Raw genomic sequence first — 20549 nt, 5'->3', positions numbered from 1 at the left:
GGGGTAGACTCCTTCCATTTAAGCAAGATTGCTCTTCTTGCTAAAAGAGAGGTAAAAACTAAAACCTGTAGGTTAGGAGTATTTAAAGTTATATCTTCATTTGCAATAATACCAAACAAGGCAGTAAGGGGATTTGGGTCAAATTGGACCCTAAAAAGTTGAGAGAAGGTATGAAATACTTTCCGCCAAAACTTTTGAATTGTAGGGCAAAACCAAAACATATGAATTAAAGAGGCACCAGCAGAGTTGCATTTATTACAAAGTGGAGAAACATTCGTGTAAAAACTGGAGAGCTTCTGTTTAGAAATGTAAGCTCTATGAACCACTTTAAATTGTAGAAGAGAATGACGAGCACAGAAAGATGATTTATTAACCTGTTTAAGAATTTTATTCCACCTATCATCAGAAATCTGACAATTTAGGTCATCCTCCCAAGCTTTTTTTAATTTTATCTAAAAAGTCTTGTCTAGAATCAATCAACAAGTTAGAGATACCGGTAATAGAACCATTAACAAAAGGTTTTAAATTTAAAAGATCGTCCAGTAAATTTTTATCAGGACCTATAGGAAAAGTAGCTAATTGGAAATGTAGAAAATCTCTGATTTGAAGGTATCTGTAAAAATGTGATTTTGGGAGTGCAAATTTAGTTGACAATTGGTCAAATGAAGCAAGAGATCCTGAGATAAACAGGTTCCAAAAACACTTAATACCTAGTTCATCCCAATCCTTAAAGACTTTGTCAGTCATGGAAGGAATAAAAAAAATTAAGGAGAATGGGAGATGATAATGAAAAATTCGCTAAACCAAAAAATTTTCTAAATTGAGACCAGATCCTTAAAGTTTGCTTAACAATTATGTAAAATGTTGTTTTATTTGCTGAAAAAGAAGAGTATGATCCAAGAAGAGAGACAATAGAGGAATTTTTTACAGAATTAACTTCTAAGGAGACACATGGTGGGCAATCTTTATGATAAATATAATAGGACCAGAAAATAATATTCCTTATATTGGCAGCCTAATAGTAAAACCTAAAATTGGGTAGGGCTAGTCCACCCATCTCTTTATTTCTTTGTAAGTAAACTTTACTTAAACGAGCTTGTTTATTATTCCAAATATAAGAGGTTAAAATTGAATCTAAAGAATCAAAGTATGTCTTGGGAATAAAAATAGGTAAGGCCTGAAAAAGATATATGACCAAAACTAATAGTCATAGAACACTACAGCACAGAAACAGATCCTTCGCTCCATCGAATTCATGACGAACCATTAATCTGCCTTGTCTGATCGACCAGCACCCAGACCATAGCTCTAAGTACCCCTCCTATCCATGTACCTAACCAAATTTCTCTAAGTTATTGAAACCCAACCGGCTTCTACCACTTGTGTTGGTAGCTCATTCCACAGTCTCATCCACTTCTTCTCCCTCATGTTACTCTTAAATGTTTCATCTTTTGCCCATAACCTGTGACCTCTTAGTTGTTGTGTCACCTAACCTCAGTGAAAAAAACATGTTTGCATTTATTCTGTCTAAACCCCTCATAATTTTGTATGGCTGTATGAAACCTCTCCTCAGTCTACTACATTCTAGGGAATAAAGGTCTTATCTATTCAACCTTTCCCTATAACTCAAGTCCTGGCAACATCCTCATAAATTTTCTCTGCACTCTTTCAATCTTATCTACATCATTCCTGTAGGTTGGTAACCAAAACTGCACACAATACTCTATAAATTAGGTCTCATCAATGCTTTATACAATTGACATGTAACATCCCATCTCCTCTACGCTGATTTATGAAAGTTAATGTACCAAAAGCTTTCTTTACGACCCTATCTATCTATGCCACCACTTAAAAGGAATTATGGATCAGTATCCCCAGATCCCTCTGTTCTACTGCATACTCAGTGCCCTGCCATTTACCATGCAAGACTTACCTTGGCTGGTTCTCCCAAAGTGCAACACCTCACAATTGTCTGCATTAAATTACATCTGCCTTTTTTCAGCCTATTTTCCCAGCTGATCCAGGTCCCTCTGCAAGCCATGGTAGTCTTCTTTGCTGTCCACTACACCCCCAATCTTAGTGTCACTCACAAATTAGCTGATCCAGTTAACCACTTTATCATTATCATCCAGATCATTGCTATAGATGACAAACAACAATGGACCCAGCACCAATCTCTGGGGCACATCACTAGTCACAGGCCTCCAGTCAGAGAGACAACCATCTGGCTTCCTCCATAAACCCAATGTCTAATTCAGATTATTGCCTTATTTTGAATGCCAAGTGACTGAAACTTCTTGACCAGCTTCCCATGTAGTACCTTGTCAAAGGCTTTGCTAAAAGCCATATAACAACATCCAATACCTTCATCTACTTTCCTGATAACTTCCTCGAAAAACTCTATAAGATTGGTGAGACATGACTTACCATGCACAAAGCCATGTTGACTATCCTCTATCAGTCCCTGTCCATCCAAATACTTATATATCCGGTCCCTTGGAAAACCTTCCTGTAACTTTCCCACTACTCATGCCAGGCTCACTGGCCTTTAATTTACTGGCTTGTTCTTAGATCCTTTCTTAAACAACTGAACAACGTTAGCTATCTTCCAATCCTCCAGCACCTCAACCCGCAGCTAAGGACATTTTAAATTTCTTTGCTGGGGCTCTTCCAATTTCTGCACGAGCCTCTCACCTTGTCAGACCCTGGGGATATATCCATCCTAATTTCCCACAAGACAGCAAACTTCATTTGTGATATGTAGAGTCCGTGACCTCTCTGCAGCTTTGCTTCACTTCCATAGACCCTGTCTCTCATGCGTAAATACAGCTGCAAAAAAGTTCACTTAAGATCTTCCCTGTCTCTTTTGGCTCTGCACATAGATTACTAATCTAATCTTACAGAGGACTAATTTTGTTCTTTGCTATTCTTTTGCTCTTAATATATCTTTAGAAGCCCTTAGGATTCTCCTTGTCTGCTAGCACAACTTCATGCCTTCTTTTCCCCCTCCTAACTTCCTCGTTAAGTGCTCTAGTGCATTTCTTATACTCATCAAGTGTTGTATTAGTTCTTACCTGCATCTACCTGCTACACACCTCCTTCTGTTTCTTCTCCTTTTTCTCAAAAACCAAAGTTCCCTAAACCTATTACTCTTGCCTTTTATTCTGACAGGAAGATACAAACTGTTTTGTCAAAATTTCACTTTTGAAGGCCTCCCACTTACCAAGTGCACCTTTGCCAGAAAACAACCTGTCCCAGTCCACATGTAACAGATCCTTACTGATGCCATCAAAATTGGAGTTTCTCCAATTTGGAATTTCAATACGAGGACCAGATCTATCCTTCTCCATATTTACAGTAAGACATAGGAGCAAAATTAGGTCATTTGGCCAATGGAGTCTGCTCTGCCAGTTAATCATGGCTGATCCGATTTTCCTGTCAGCCACAATCTCCCACCTTGCCCCCGTATCCCTTCGTGCCCTGACCAATCAAGAATCTGTCAACCTCTGCCTTAAATATACATGGCTGTCAACCTCTGCCTCCTCAGCTGCTCGTGGCAAAGAATTCCACAGATTCACTACTCTCTGGCTAAGGAAATTCCTCCTCATCTCTGTTCTAAAAGGATGCCCCTCTATTCTGAGGCTGTGTCCTCTGGTCTTATACTCTCCCAGCATAGGAAACATCCTCTCCACGTCCACTCTGTCAAGGCCTTTCACTACTCATTAGGCTTCAGCCCTCATTCTTTGAATTCTAGTGAAGACATTATGGTGACTGGATGCAAAATGTTCCCGTACACAAGCTTCTGTGACCTGCCCTGTCTTATTAGCTAATAGAATCTAATATCACATTCTCTCTAGCTGAAACTTCTATGTACTGCAGGGTGGATGATTTTTGATTTTAATATAAGAACATTATATAACCTCTTTTGATTAAAACTGATCAAAAATGAAATCTGGAATTGTATAAATGTGACCTGTAATTATAACTATTGAATTCTGTCGTCTTCTAAGAGAAATGGTGCTTCACTCTCCTGTGTTGCCGCTGCAATGTTACTTAAGTGTTTCTTGCTCTGAGTGGCATAGTGTTCTGCCATGCTTACTGTATTACTCCTTTTTTTTAATGCTACATCATTTACTTTCAAGGTGAGCAACAATTTTCTCTTTCAAGTGTGTTTTGTCTCATTGCAAGAAATGCTGCCACACTTTCATTGGATGCACAGTTAATGCTGCTTTACTGCATCTGGTGAGATAAGTTGATATTTTTATACCTCTACAAGGATGTTGCGTTGTTTCTTGCTGTGGAATTTGCTGTTATTCTGTGTAGTAAGGATTGCTCCATTGCTCTTTGTGTTTTAGTTTTCAGGTTTATGATAAGTTCCCTGCACAACAAAAAAGAAAATAAATGCCCTTTCCAGTGAATATTGAAATGTGAGGAATGCCACTATTTCTCTGTAAGGAATCTTGCAGATCTTCCCGTTGCAAGGGTGGCTCCGCAGTAGTGTTACAATTGATGTTCCATTTAATCTTCTTTGGAACCACACTTGGAACTTGTTTCTCATGGATAACATTGCTTCTTTAAAAGGTGCAGCATTTTTTGGAATATGAAGTCATTTTCATGGTATACTTAAGCTTTTGCAAAATATTCTGCATTATTTCCCAAGGAAAGCAATGCAGCATTTTGTTCTTGGATGTGAAGAGTTTGTTATGTCCTTACCATTTCTAATGAAAAGCGTAGCTTTCTGTGGATGAAGAGTCATTTTCAGTGCTCACTCTTAACTTGTTTGTTTGCCCGTGTGCTTTATTGGTTCTGTGAAGTGTGCTGTAGTGTATCGTGTGAAGCATGCAACACTGGATCTTTAGGAGTATGATTCCCTGAGAACATTGCAGTGTTTTCACTTGTTAAGTGTGTTGTCTTGATTCCCAATGTTGTACTCGCATTGTTTCTCAATATCAAGAACATTGCATGTAGTGGACTGCGGCATCTGTTCCTCTATAGGGTGCTGCACTGTTTTCCATGCAGTGCTGGTACTTGTGTTTGGATTCTCTCACTCGGGCAGATATGCAGTGAAATTTGAAGGATTTTTTTTTACGTGGAATGCTGTGATAATTGTTCCTTTTTTTGAAGAATGCTGTTCAATCTGTTGTGAAGATTATGTTTTCTTTAGACTCAGAAGCATGTAAATTTGTTGTCATCTGTGAAGTAAGCCATGCTGGTGAAAAATACTGTGATATTTCCTGGGTAGGTAGCATGTGAAATGCATGTTGCTTTATGTTGTGGAGACTGTTGTGTCATACTGCTGAAGAGTTTGGATTGTTTCGAGGATACCACATTTAATATTGTGCTGTGTCATTTCTGGTGGTTGTACTGCTACGTGTCCATCGAAGTGCTGGGTTTTGTAAAGATCTCTGCTTTGTTTCCAGTGAAAAATGCTGAATTTCATCTTATGAAGATCTTGTCTAGAGCACTACAGTGGAAGATTTGAAAAATGCCCCCATTGATCCTTATGAAGAGCACTACATTGCTTCTTATGAAAAGTGCAGTGTTCTCTCTGATGAAGTTTGCCACATTGAATTTAATGAAGAATTCGGCATTGTTTCCCTTGAGGAGTGGTGTTGCCTACAGTTGTGGATCTTGTGTTGTTCCTGGTGTATAAAATTGTAAAGGTTATTATGAAGGTAATTATATATTGATGTGAAGTATGCTGATTAGTTTTGCGATAAGATCTGCCATATTATTTGTGAATAGTGTTCTATTGATTCATGAGTCAAAGAATGCAGTGCTCGATCTCGAAAGAATCTCAGTTTCTTGTGAGCAGGGTTGCCTTGTGCAGAATGGTGTCTTGGGTAATCTGTTTGGATTCAGAATTGGCTTGCCCATAGAAAGTGTAGGGTAGTGGTCATTTTGACTGGAGGTTTGTTAATGTTTTTGTTCCGCAGGGATTTCTACTCTGCTGTTTGTAATTACAATAGCTTGGATGAAAATATAGATGACTGGGTTATTAAGTTTATAGTCAATATGAAGATTGGTGCTGTTGTGGATAGTATGAAACGATACAGAGTACTAGAGCACTACAGCACAGAAACAGGCTCTTTGGCCCATTCAGTCTGTGCCAGACTATTCTTCTGCCTAGACCCATTGACCTGCACCTGCACCTGGACCATAGCTATCCATACCTCTCCAATCCATATACTGATTCAAAATTCTCTTAAATGCTGAACTCAAGCTCATATCCACCACTTATCTTTTCAACTTGTTCCACGCTCGCACCACCTTCTGCATGAAGAAGTTCCCTGTCATGTTCTTCTTAAACATTCGACCTTTCACCCTTAACCCATGAGCTCTAGTTCTTGTGTCACCCAACTTCAGCAGGAAAAAAACCTGCTTATCTTTTCCTTACCTCTACCTCTCATAACTTTGTAGCCCTGAATTAAAATCTTTCCTCATTCTGTACACTCCAGAGAATAAAGTCCTAACCTATTCACCCTTTCTCTACTGCTCAGATCCTCAAGTCCTATCAATATCATTGTAAATTTTCTCTCTACTTTCTCAATCCTATTGATATCTTTTCTCCAGGTCAGCAACCAGATCTGCATGCACTACTCCAAATTAGACCTCAGCTATATCTTAATGGACTTCAACATAACATTCCAGCCCCTGTACTTGTATATGAAGGCCAATGGGCCAAAATCTCTCTTTTATGACCCTATCTACCTGTGACACCGCTTTCAAGAAATTATGGATCTGTATTCCCAGTTCCCCATGCTCTACTGCACCCCTCGGTACTCTACTGTTCTATCCTGGGTTGTCCTCCCAAAATGCAACACCTCACACTTGACTGCATTAAGTCCCGTCTGCCACTTTTCAACCCATTTGATAGATTTCCCTGCTGTCCGCATTGCCTCTAATCTTATTATCATCTGGATCATTGATATAGATGACAAACAACAATGGAGCCAGCACAAATTCCTGTGGCACACGTTTAGACATAGGCTTCCAGTCAGAGAGGTAAGCATCTACTACCACTCACTGATCTTCTCCTACAAAGCCAATGTTGAATCCAGTTCATTACCTCACCCTGTATGCCAAGTGAATAAACCTTCGTGACCAGCTTCCCATGCAGGACCTGCTGAAGACCACGTAGACAATGTCCACTGCCTTTCCTACATAAATACTTTTAGTAGCCTCCTAGAAAAGCTCTATAAAATTGGTTAGGCACAACCTATCACAAACAAAGCTATGTTATCTATTCCTAATCAGTCCTGGTCTATCTGAATGCTTATACATTCGGTGGCCACTTTGCTAGGTACCTTCTGTACCTAATAAAGTGGCCACTGAGTCTATGTTAATGTCATCTTCTGCTGTAACTCATTCACTTCAAGGTTTGATGTGTTGTGCATCCAGCGGTGCTCTAACATGTTACTGTTGTAACATATTATTTGAATAACTGTTACCTTACTGTCAGCTTGAAATAGCCTGGCCATTCTTCTCCGACTTCTCTCATTAACAAGGCATTTTCACTCACAAACTGCCACTTTGTTTCTCGCACCATTCTCTGTAAACTCTAGAGACTATTGTGCATGAATATCCCAAGAGATCAGCAGTTTCTGAGATAGTCAAACTACCCCATCTGACACCAGCAATCATTCCACAGTCAGAGTTGCTTAGATCACATTTCTTCCCCATTCTGATGTTTGGTCTGTACAACAACTGAAACTTTTGACTATGTCCGCATGCTTTTATGCAATGAGTAGCTGCAACATGATTGTCTGCTTAGGTATTTCTATTAACAAACAGGTGTACAGGTGTCCCTAATGAAGAAGCCACTGAGTGTATATCCAGTCATTTAGAATACTTTCCAATAATTTACCCTCTACTGTTGTCAGATTCACTGGCCTATAATTTCTCAGCTTAATCTTAAAGCTTTTTCTTAAATACAACATAACGTTAGCTATCTTCCAAATCTCTGGCACCTCACCCATGGCTGTGGACACTAAATACCTCCATTCGGCTCAATGCAATTTTTGCACGAGCCTCACACAAGGTCTGAGGGAACGCCTTGTCAGGCCTTGGGGATTTATCCACCTTAATTTGCCTCAAGACAGCAAGCAGCTCCTCTGTAATCTGTATAGTGTCCATAACCTCACTGTTGTTTGCCTCAGTCCTATAGACGCTGTGTCCATCTTCTGAGTAAATACCGATGCAGAAAAATCTATTGAAAATCTCTCCATCTCTTTCAGTTCCATGCAAAGAAGGCCACACTGATCTTCAAGAGGACCAGTTTTATCCATAGCTATTCTTTTGCTCTTAATATATCTGTAGAAACCCTTGGGACTCCCCTTCACCTTGTTTGCTAGAGTAACTTTGCTGGAGTTCTCTTGCATTTCTTATGCCCCTCAAGTATCTCATTTGTTCTTACCTGGCAGACCTGCTATGCACCACCTCCTTTTTCTTAACCGGGGCCTCAGTGTCTCAAAAAATTAGGTTTCCTGAACTGGTTAGTGGTTCCTTTTATTCTGACAGAAATATACAAACTTTGTACTCTCAAAGTTTCATTTTTGAAGGCCTCCCTCTTAACAAGCATGCCTTTGCCATAAAATAACCTGTCCCAATTCACATTTACCAGATCCTTTCTGATGCCATTAAGATTGACTTTCTCTGATTTCGAACCTTAACCTGAGGACCATTCCGATCCTTAATAATCTTGAAACTAATGGCTTTATGATCACTAGATCAAAAGTGTTCCATTACACAAACTTCTGTCACCTGCCCTTACTCATTCTGTAGTAGGAAATCCGGTAATACACCCTCTCTAGTTAGGACCTTTATCTAGTTGATTAAGGAAACTTTCCTGAACACATTTTACAAACTATATTCTCTTAGCACTTTTACAGTTTAGAAGTCCCAGTCAGTATGTGGAAAGTTAAAATCACCTACTCTAGCAACCTTGTGTTTCTTGCAAATGTCTGCAATCTCTCTACAAGTTTGCTTCTCTAAATCACGCTGACTATTAGGAAGTGTATAATATAATCCCATTAACTTGGTCATCACTTTGCTATTCGCCAGCTCCACCCATAAAGCCTCAGTAGATCCCATTGTGTAGATCTCCAGTTTGTCCTGCTTTGGCACTGCTGTGACATTTTCTTTACTGTTAATGCCACCCTAACCCGTTTAATCCCTCCCACTCTATCACGTCTAAAACAACAGAACCCTATGTAACCCTCCGGTTTGGCTGGCGGCGTTAATCTAGGGCAAGACAGCCTCCAGCCTGGCCAAACTTGAGAAATCTTGTTTGGGTGGATGCTGTGTTTCCCTGTTACAAATCAGTACCACGAAATAACAAACAGTACATAATATGCAATTAAATGCTTTATAATTCTTAATTTGACTATAAGGTTAGTAAAGAAAACAAAAAAGAAAAAGGGCCCATTCTCATGAAACAGTCTAATATGCAGCGTTGGAGCTCACTGTTTTCCCATTTGTTCGTTCTCCATCGATTTCCCCCAGGCATCATCGACTCCCCACCCCCTCCAAGTCCACTCCGTCTTGCAGTCTACAACTTCCCTGTTCTGGCATCTTCCCTCTCCATCTTCTGCCGAACAAAAGACCACAAAACCTCTCGGGCACACAAGAAAAACACCTCTCCTCATTGGCCAGCATTCATCCCAAAGCCCCCGATATCTCTAGGCATAACCCAAACACTGTGTCACAGAGAAACCATCACATCAGCAGTGAAACCTTTCCCAGGTCATTACATCTAGAACATCGTTCTGCCAGTCTTGCAACCAAATCTCAATAATACCTCCAGTGTCATAATTCCATGTGCTGATCCATGCTCTATGCTCAATACTCTTAAGTACAATACTCCTTGCATTGAAATAGACACTTCACCAAATATTATTCCCATCTTGATCAACCTTTCGATTCCTGTTTTTGTGTGTAGGCCTAACATCGTTCACTCCAACTGCTTCACTATCTGCCCTGGCACTCTGGTCCCCATCTCCCTACAGTTCTAGTTTAAACACTGGAGCAGCACAAGCAAATTTTCCTGCAAGGATATTATTCTCCCTGCATTTCAGATGCAAAGAATTCCATCTGTATAGGTTCCCTGGAAGTGAATCCAATGATCCAAAAATCTGTAGCCCTCGCTCCAGCACCATCTCCTTAGCCACTTGTTAAAAACTATTATCTTCCTAATTCTGGTTTCACTAGCATGTGGCAAGGATAGCAGTCCTAAAATCACAGCCATGGAGGTTCTATCCTTTAACGTAGCACCTAACTCTCTGAACTCATTTTGTGAGACCTGGTCGCTCTTCCTACCTATTGTCATTCATACCGATATGGACCGTGACCTCTGGATACTCACCTTCGCACTAGAATGCTGTGGACTTGATCCAATTTGTCTTTAACATTGGTACCTGGGAGGCAATGTACCATCCAGGAATCACGTTGTCACCTACAGAATTTCCAGTCTGTTCCACTGACCAGTGAATTCCCTGTTACTGCAACTTGCCTCTTCTTCCTCCTTCCCTTCTGTTATATCTGCAGTACTAGATCAGTTGTAGATATGGGCAGAGATATGGTAAACGGCGTTTAACCTGGCCAAATGTGAAGTGCTGCATTCCAGAAGATCAAATGTAAAGAGACAGGAAACTGTTAATAGCAAAACTCTTTAACAGTTTTGATGTGCAGATGGATCTTGGGGTCCAAGCTCATAGTTCTCTCAAAGTGGCTTCATGAGTATTTGGAATGGTAAAGAAGGCACGTAGCATGCTTGCCTTTACTCGTCAAGGAAATGAGTTCAAGAATTGGGAAGTTATATTAAAGCTTATAAATCTCTAACTCAGCCGTGTCATTTCTGGTTGTCTCATTATTGGAAGGGTGTAGAGGAGCTTTTCCAGGATGCTGACTGGTTCAGAGGGCATGTGCTGTCATGAAAGGTTGGACAAACTGAGTTGTTTTCTCTGGAGTGGCTGAGGTAAGATCTTATAGAGATTTATGAGATTATGAAAGCCAGATGGAGTAGACGGCCAGCATCTTTTCCCCAGGGATGAAAGTGTTTAATACTTGAGGACATGCATTTAAGAGGGGCAAATTCAACGGAGATGACAAGAGAAAATCTGTAGATGCTGGAAATCTAAGCAACACACACAAAATGCTGGAGGAACTCAGCAGGCCAGGCAGCATCTATGGAAAAGAGTAAACAGTCAATGTTTCAGCTGAAACATGCTGAGTTCCTCCAGTATTTTGTGTGTGTTGTTCGAAGGAGATGTGTTGTTATTTTTTTCAGAGGAAGAGGTGAGTGCCTGGCACCACCTGGGGTGGTGGTGAGACTGAATGTGGACATTGTGTAGGCAGAAGGGATTAGTTAGGCATTTGATTATTAATATAATTAATTTGGTACAACATTGTGATCTGAAGGTCCTGTTCCTGTGCTGTACTCTTCCATGTTCTGCGTTCTAAATTTTAACCAATGTTTGCCAGTGAGAGTCATAGAGTCCAGCAGCATGGAGGCAGGTCCTTTGTCCCAACTAGTCTATGCCAATCAAGATTCCTGAGCAAGCTAGTCTGATTTGTCAGCGCTTGGCCCATAACCCTCTGAACATCTATCTAGGAATGGGTCAGTCCCAGTCCCAGTCAACACTGAATTTAAAACATAGCTTTGCAGGTGTCCAAGTAATATTTAAACAAAGCTCCAGCCTTGTTGTGTTTAGTGGCTCTGCACTGACATCCCTGGCGTCACAGGGAAGTTGAATTCAACAACAAAATGGTTTTTAGCATTGAAAGTGGACTGAAAAAAAAGTAGACTGATTAGACAGTGAGAGTTTCTTCAGCCCCTTCATATGTTCCTGTGAAGTAAAGTTACCACCACGGTCCACACTTCTGTTGCTGGACCACTGTCCAATTATATTGTGATTGAAATGAGTTGATACCATCAAAGAGAGTCAAAACTCCATTGAACATTATCCCAGCTTTATAAACCTCCTGGTTCATTACACATTGACTGTTAAATGATACAATAATATGGAAGGTTAATGTATTGATTATATATTCTATTGTGGATTGAATTGAATGCTCATTTATATTAAGGATGAGGATGCCTTCCCTTGACTCTCTTCTTGTCTCCCATTCTTTCTTCTTCACTCACCTGTACCTCATCTGACTCTTTATTTTTCTCCTCTTGCTCTTCCTCTGACTACAGTTTGACTTCATTACTCCTTTGCTACCTTTTTGTCAGCCAAGTGACCCAAAGTCATGGCGACAAGGCCTACGCAAAACCGGCATCGTTTTGGTGCCCCAAAGAGGTCGGAAAGCGGCGGTGAGCTTCTTGCATGTTGAGGTTTCCATTCGTGCTGAAGCTTTTGTTGTGCTGCATGAGAACGTAGTTTGTCTTGCTTCCTCTCGATTTCAACTTCTCAAGTTTTTGACGAGCAATTTCAGGATCAGACTAATTTTTGATTTCTAAACAGCAGAAAATCCACCAAAATGTTCATGTTACACATTCTCATTCCCTGCCATTTTCACTGCTTAAAATTGTTCTGAAGATTATTTTGTCTGAGGGGTGATTGAGAATGGATGGATATCTGTTAGGCCTTCCTTTCATATGATTTATGACATTATTGAAAGGAAAGAGATTGTGACCTCATTGAAAACAAGTATTGCATTGTTTACTGAGGGTGGAAGAGATTAATGTTATACTGCTTTTTTTAAAGTAGATTGAAATGTATTTTGAGAATACTGAGGGTACTATTTTATATTGGATCATAGAAATGATAATCTTCTTCTATCCGTTAGATACTGAGGCCACCCAAACCCAATTTCACTGGTTTTCCGCTCCTTAGTTTCACCTGCCACTCTGTAATCTTAAACTTCTACCCTTCCCTATTCTAAAAGTGAGCTTTTGTCACTTTCTTGCAGAGTTTGTGATTGCTAAACATGTCATCAGTTTTCAATGTGTACAGTTCCTTCAGAATCTCTTCTGAGCCACTGCATGTCAGATTCTTTTCCAGTGGAGATATTTCCAGTTTTTGTTGTCTCCATAACTGGGCAACAAATAAAAAAAAATATCGGCTGATATTATCGACAGTGTTCTTTTTGAAATTTGATGGTCTAAATTGAAATTGAGGCTAGGCTGGCACTTAGTGCAAGGTCATTGTTAATTCTTGTGATCTTTTCTCTCTTTACTATGGTCTGTTTGATAGTACCAATGTTACTCACCAGGACTGGGCAGCATCCTGCTCCTTGTTCCCCAATCCCACACTTATCCATCTCCTGTAATTTACTGTTGTGCGTCACATGCCCACAATGGTTATCCCTTCAGATTTTTTTTATTATTTTGCACTCAGCCACTTTCAGACATCTGCCACTACTTGGCTCCACTTCACAAATTATCCATATCTCTGTCCGCGCTCTTTTATTATGTTATTTATGGCGATTCTTCAAGAGATTTGTTATTATCAGAAAGCGTATGCAATGTTGATTCTTTTCCAAGTTCCTAATCCTTTGTGAGCAGCATTGACTCAAACACACATCTCTCAGGCACGTCACTAATAAACCACTAGGAGAAATATTCCAGAAGCAATGAAAATTAATAATATTCAGACACATCAAGACCAGCAGGGAATCTGTGTTTAACTCTAAGCAACTGCTGTTCTCAGAAAAACATTTGAACTTCACTTCAATAGGGATTTTGATTGTTTGCCTATGGTTGAAATACACAGCATTGATACCTTGACTGTACATTATTTTTAGCCCTTGATCAACTGTTTTCCCTTTCGGCCCCTAATTAGCTCACCCTCTGCTTTTGGTCTAGATCTCCACTTGGTTTTTGAATGGCACATAATTCACTCAGTCTCATGATTGGTATTTGTTCTCTCTCAGTCCTTAATTGGTGTGAGTTCCTTCTTACTCTCTGATTGGTGCATATTTTTTCACTATTCTGATTGGCACATATTTTCTTTTTTGCTTCCCCACTTGTGCATATTCCATTTCTACCACTAACTGGTATTTGTTGCCAGCGGTTTGTACATTTGAAGTTGCTATACATTGACTCTTGAGTTGTCAGGTTGCCAGTCAAACAATTTTCCTCAATTACACTTAAAACATTTGCTGATATTTGCAGCTTTCGCTGGTGTTTAGTCAGTTTTGAATGTGAAGATCCTGTAAGAGAGCGGGTTAGATACCAGAGGATCTGGAAGAACAAATGCCAATTATTGGGGCAAGGCCTTTCCCGCAGCCATTCAGAGCAAAATTGTAGAGACCTTCTGAATGATCAATCTTTTGACTTCACTGAAACTGTCAAAAGCTGTTTCTGCCATATTTATAATATTATCAGCACAGTTTAACCAGATGGAAACTTCCCCGATCCTTCTAATGCTTTATTTTATGGTAGAGATTTTATTTTTGATTGGGGGGGTTAGCTGCGGCTTGCTACTTTTTCAGCCTGATGTTTTGAGATTGCTGTGAGTTTGTTGTTCTCTCAAAATGGAAAAACTGGCAGAGAACAGCAATCAAAAACCAGGAAACCATAGATGTTGTAAATCGGGGGAAGAAACAGAAAATGCTGGAAATATTCAGCAGGTCAGATCACAGACCCGGTCAGGTCTCAGGTTGATAACAGTTCTGATGAGAGGCCATTGATCTGAACCATTATCTCTCCACAATTGCTGCCTGACCTGCTGAGGTAAGTTTCCCAAAATTTCTGTTTTTATGGCAGAGGGTATTTTAGACTGCTTCTTGGCGGGGTGGGGGGGGGGGGGTAGTGTAAGTAAGTTCCTCCTCTGTCAAGAAGTTTCTCTTTTTGCTTGGTTATGCTACTAGTTGTCTAACTGCATGTCTTTTCTATAGGCTGCAAGGTAGTTCAGTTATAAGATGGTGCCAGGAAATGGCACACTTGACCTGAAGGAAAAGATAAGAGGATCTTGGGCAATTGGGCAATTTGACCATTGCACTGAGCTACAGAAAGCTTCTGGTGTAAATCAGTGGCACTGTGGGAAACAGTCTAGCAAGGCTTATAGCTGTAAGAATTCTGTGTGTAAGAATTCAGCAGTATACATATATACAGCCCATATAACAATTTTCACATTTTACTGTCTCATTTTCTAAATTTAAAATATATTCAAGTAGGATTTTTGAGCTAATCTGCAAAATATTGCACATCATGTCAAATCAAAAGAAAAAATCCAAAACACGTCAACAGTTTACTAAAAATTAAAAACCAAAATTCTGAGGCTGTGAAAGTATTCAACCCTTAGGAATCATCATGCTAACTTTCCTTGGGGGAATACACTGTATATTACCTTTCCAACTCACCCAATTTGCTGATGTTGAAAACTGGAGGATCACCTGAATAACTGCCCCCCCACCCCTTTAAGGTTCAATAGTATGGTTGATTTTCAACAGATGAAACCAAAATGAAGACAAAAGAACAAGTCAGGGAAACAATAATAGAGGAGCATGTATCTGCAGAAGGATCCAAGAACATCTCAAAGGCTCTGAACGTACCTCAGGGCTCAGTGCAGTCCATTATGAAAAAGTATGAAACCAGAGCCACACTGCCTAGGTCAGGCTATCCCTTTTAACTTACTCACCAGAGAAGAATGGCACTTGTAAGAGACGCTACTGTGACACCACCAGTCACTCTGAGGGAGCTGCAGAAGTCAGTGACTACAAATGGAGACGAAGTACATTGCTGCACAATCTCCTAAGACCTTGCTCAAAAAAGGGTATTTATGGAAGAATGGCAAGGAAGAAGAGCTGTCTAAATAAAAGCATATCCTTACCAGTGGAGACTTTGTAAAGTGTCACTTAGAAGATACTGCAAAGATGAGGAAGAAGGCCTTGTGGGCAGATGAGACTAAAGTGGAACTCTTTGGCCTCAATACTAAGTGGTACATGTGGTGTAAATCAAATACTATGCATCAGCCAGGTAGTAGCATCCCTCCTGAGAAGCATGGTGGAGGTAGCGTATAGCTGTGGGGATGCTTTTCAGCGGTATAGACTAGAAATCTGGTCAGAGTTGATGGGAAGATGAATGCTGCTAAATACAGAGAGATCCAGGATAAAAACCTGCTTGCCTCTGCCAGAATGCTTAAACTGGGGAGGAAGTCCATCTTTCAACGGGACGGCGGCTGCTAGGGCAACCAAGGATTGGCTTCAAATGAAGAAAATTGATGTCCTTGAGTGGCCCAATCAAAGTCCTGACCTGAACCCGATTAAGCATCTCTGGCCAGACCTCAAAATTATTGTCCACTGGCACTCAACGAACCTGACACAGCTTGAGCAATTTTGCAAGAGCAAATCTTGCTCCTAAATGTTGCGCAAAGCTAATACGAGACTTGTCCAAAAAGACTGGTGGCTGTAATAGCTGCAAGAGGTGGTTTAACTAAGTACTGAGCAAAGGGTGATGAATACTTTTTAACTCTTGACATTTTAGTTTATGAATTTTTAGTTTATGCTTCACAGTTTTCACTGTTTATCTGAGCTGTACACAAATTTTAAAAAAAATCTCACTTAAATTGTTCAAAATCCTTACTTGTGATACTCATTTATGTGAACAAAAGGTTGGGGGCTGAATTCTTTTACAAGGCACAGTAAAGAACACCCTGCAGTTAAGAAAACTGGAAATTGTACTTGTACAGTGCCAGATAAATGATACCATCTTGTGGTTTTAAGAGCAAGAGAGAAGATCTACATAGGCACTAACAACATACAGTAGCTCAAACTAGAAAAGAGATGATTTGGGGAAAGTGTGAGGATATAGAGTTTAAATTTCAGTGTAGAATCTCACAAGTAAGTAGCTTGAAAGGTATGACATACTAGCAAATGAAAATTGTAGAAAATTGATTCGTCCATTGGATTAAAGGAACCGTGTAATAGTAAATTGGTTTATTATTGTCACATGTAAAGAAGTACAGTGAAAAGCTTGTCTTGTATTCTATTAATAGAAATCAATTCATTAGAACACTACAGAGTGCAGAATATATTACAAAGGAAATGCAGTGCGAGTAGACAATAAGGTACAAGGTCATAATGAAGAAGATGGTGAGGTTAAAAGTCCATTTTATCATATGGGGGAACCATTCATAACAGTGGAATAGTAGCTGCTCCTGAGCCTGGTGGTTCGTGTGTTCAGGCATTTTTTATCTTTGGTTGAATTGGAGGGAGGAGATGACAGTACATCTGCAGTGGATGAGGATTTTGTTTTACCGGCTGCGTTACTGAGTCATTTTAATGTTATCAAAAAGAACATCAAGCTCGAAGATTTTCTAAACCTGCATGATTGACCAAAGCCTAATTGAGAAGGGGAAAGGTGACTGAAAGTACTGTAGTAGGAAACAGAAAGGTGTTTGGCAAAGGTGTGAAAAAATTTGGATCCCTTAGAGATTAGGAGAGGAGAAAGTATAACAGGGGAACATTGAAACCTGGTACGTGTTTTATGTCTGACTTTTCAGTGAAAGATATAAATGATGTACCAAAATAGTAAGGAACTAAAGGATTGTAGAACTTAGTGTAATTGGATATTGGTACACAAAAGTACTGTATAAATTGATGGGATTAAAGCTGACAGAATTCAACCTCCCAACAATGCAAACACATGGATTGTAAAAGGAGTTGCTGGAGTTGCAGGAGCTATCTGGATAGCTGTCATCAAATACTCATCAAGGTTTGGATAAAAATGTTATACAGGAGCAATACTGCTCTCTGGGGTTGAGGAACAGGGAGAAGTGTGGAATTATAGATTGCTTAGCTGAGTTGTCAATAAATGCTGGGATTTATCGCTAGGGAAAATGACGAAAAGGGTGCTTAAAATGCATGAACATGATTAAGTGGAGTCTGATAAGGGTCTCAGCCCGGAACATTGACTGTTTATTCCTTTCCATAGATGCTACCTGACCTGCTAGATCCATCCAGCATTTTTTTATGGATTATTAAGTAGAGTTTCTGTGCCTTTATGGAAAAAGGAAATTATTTTAAAAGGATATAAATAGATGTTAAATCAATAGGCAAATATAAATAGAGATTTTCAAAAGATTTTCTTAAAATATAACACTCTGGGTTATTTAAACAAAATAGACTGATGGTAGGCTGATGGATTAGGGGTAATAACTTAGCATGGATAGAGCACAAGTTAAATCCGAGTATGAATAACTCAGTTGTTTACAGGTTGGAATGCTGTAACAAGAAAAATTGGCACCCAGCTACTTATCCAGTTATTTTAATGAGGGGGCAATGTGTAATGTACATAAGTTTTTTAATGATAGTGGTTTGGACAGCAGAGTCGTCTGTGACAAAAATAGTTACAATTTGTAAAGAGTGAGAAAAGTTAACTGTAGTTGAGAAACTGGCAGTTGCACAACATCTGGTTGTGCGTTATTCAACCAGATAGGAAAAATATTAAAATATTCTGAAAAGGTCTTTGGTAAATGTTGATGTTTAGATGGGTATGGATGTTGTTGTAGATGAAATATGGGAAGTTAGCATTGAATTACAGTGAACAATTAGAAAGACAGCTGCCATATTGCCTTTTATTCCAAGGATGTTGTAATATAGGATGAAGAAATCTTGCTGTTACTATACAACAGTTTACAGGTGGTGGATTCAGTTTCCTTTCTGCATTTAAGGAAGAATCTGATTGTCTTAGAGACAAAGCAAATGTTCATTAGATTTACTCCTGGGTTAAAATGACCATTCACTGCACAAAGATTGGGATGTCCATGTACTCTGTAGAGTTTAGACAAATGAGTTGTGTTGATTGAAACTTAAAATTCACAAGTGACTTGAATCAGAGTGAATGCTGTGATTGTTTCCACTGGCTAGAGACTCTAGAATTGGGAGCAATGATCTCAGCCTAGGAGGTAGGCCAAATGATAGAGATTCAAGATGGATATTGATACGTTTTAGGATTTTAAGGGATGCTTGAAATTCAGAAATGCAGCTGGTAAGTGCAATTGAAGCCATGATTTGAGTAAAGGATGCAGCAGGACTGAGGTCCCTTTAGACCCACAAGTCTTTTTTTTAGGTTATTATGTTCTTGTGCTGTTATTAGAGCAAGCTTGGTCTGCCTTCCACCTCTAAGGTAAGCCCCTGAACATAGCTGGCTTTTGATTTTGCCGCTTTGCTTCAGCAGGTTCTTTTTTTTTTGTTCCATTGATCACATTTTCAACTTGAGACATTTCAGCTCTGGGAGAATGGGTTACGCCACTTGGTAAAATGTCTCCTTTTGCTCGCCCAGTTCTCAGGTTCTCCCACCAAAGCAGCAACCCATGAGGAGGAGAAGAAAGAGCAGCAGTCTCCGGCTGCGTGGCGTGCTGCCCTCCGCAAAACAGGGAGCTATGGAACCCTCAATAACATGCAACCACCCCAGGAGGAGCAGAAAGGGAAAGAGATTGGAATTGTCCGGTCAGCATCGAGTCCCAAGCTGACTCTGGCTGAATCCATGGAGAAGGTTTGTGAGGGGATTGTTTAGGAGCATTGCTTGAGAAGGAAGCTTAATCGGTTCACCACTTGGCACTGATAGGTAAATCGGTGGCCAGACATAGATTTAGACCAATTGGCACAAGGAGACAAACAGACACTGACAATGGATAAGCAAATAAACTGCAAACCTGAAATAAAGTGGAAAATTGTTTAAAGGCTCGGTAGGTAAGGCATCATCTATGAAAAGAGGAACAGATTTAACATTTCAGCTTTTGATAAAGGATCATCAGCCTGAAATGTTAACTTTTGTTTCTCTCCGCAGATGCTATTTGACCTCCTGAGTTTCTCTAGCATTTTCCTTTTATAAATTTTAGGTAAGTTGATTTTTGTTTTTGAACCCAAAATAATCTGAGATCTGCTGTCAAACAGAGATGTCATAATGTGCTATTAGCTTATAATGAGAAGGAAGTATTGGAGACTTTAAGAAAAGAGCAGAGAACTGAGAATAATCTTGCAGAATCTGGAACAGAAACAGAGGTATGAGAGAGGTATGAAATTAGTTATTAGTGAAAACTGAAAAACTAAAGATGGTGAAAATTTGAAATAAAAACTAATATTGCTGGAAAAACACTTAGCAGATCAAGCAGTATGTATGGAAAGAGAAATGGATTTAATATTTTAGATTGAAGATCTTTTATCAGACAGAATTGTAACTGTATGAAAGGATCATTGTGTCCCATCATGTTCATGCTGATTACAATCACTAAACTCCTGTTATCAAGTAATAGCCACCCTCTTGATTAAGGAAGTTTTTTTATTAACCTACCTCTTTATAGCTTTTGACCAAAACATTTCATCTGTATCCCACAGTCCTTGAATCATCAGAGTAAAGAACTAAGTCTTCCTTGCAGAAGTGTATGTCTTCAGGTTTCTGTATTAATCTTCATCTGCCATTTGCTTGTCCCTTCAGCACCTTTCTGTCTTACTGCAGTCATTTGCTGTCCTGTTCACCATTTACCATAACTGCATGTTTTGTGTCATCTGCACATTTGCAAATGTTACCCTGCAAGCCCACACCCAGGTTTGTTGCATATCAAAGCACCTCACAGTGCTTCAGTAAGAAGTAGAGTTGG

The 20549-nt window shown here is 39.7% G+C and overlaps 1 protein-coding gene across 9 annotated transcripts in view; it reads left to right on the top strand.

Moving 5' to 3' along the window:
• The window catches only part of LOC132397161 (protein phosphatase 1 regulatory subunit 12A-like), a 183882-nt gene that overhangs the window by 92702 nt on the left and 70631 nt on the right, over positions 1 to 20549 (top strand). For 8 of the 9 annotated variants that reach the window (XM_059975547.1, XM_059975546.1, XM_059975544.1 and 5 more), the window contains exon 10: positions 19232 to 19444. The exons of the other annotated variant lie outside the window; for it this stretch is intronic. In XM_059975547.1, the coding sequence (XP_059831530.1) occupies positions 19232 to 19444 (213 nt within the window). The remainder of the gene's footprint in view (positions 1 to 19231; positions 19445 to 20549) is intronic. 9 annotated transcript variants of the gene reach the window in all.

The sequence above is a fragment of the Hypanus sabinus genome, chromosome 7 (assembly GCF_030144855.1).
Source record: "Hypanus sabinus isolate sHypSab1 chromosome 7, sHypSab1.hap1, whole genome shotgun sequence".
NCBI classification, from domain to species: Eukaryota; Metazoa; Chordata; class Chondrichthyes; order Myliobatiformes; family Dasyatidae; genus Hypanus; species Hypanus sabinus.
This window is presented reverse-complemented; position numbering and strand designations above follow the sequence as displayed.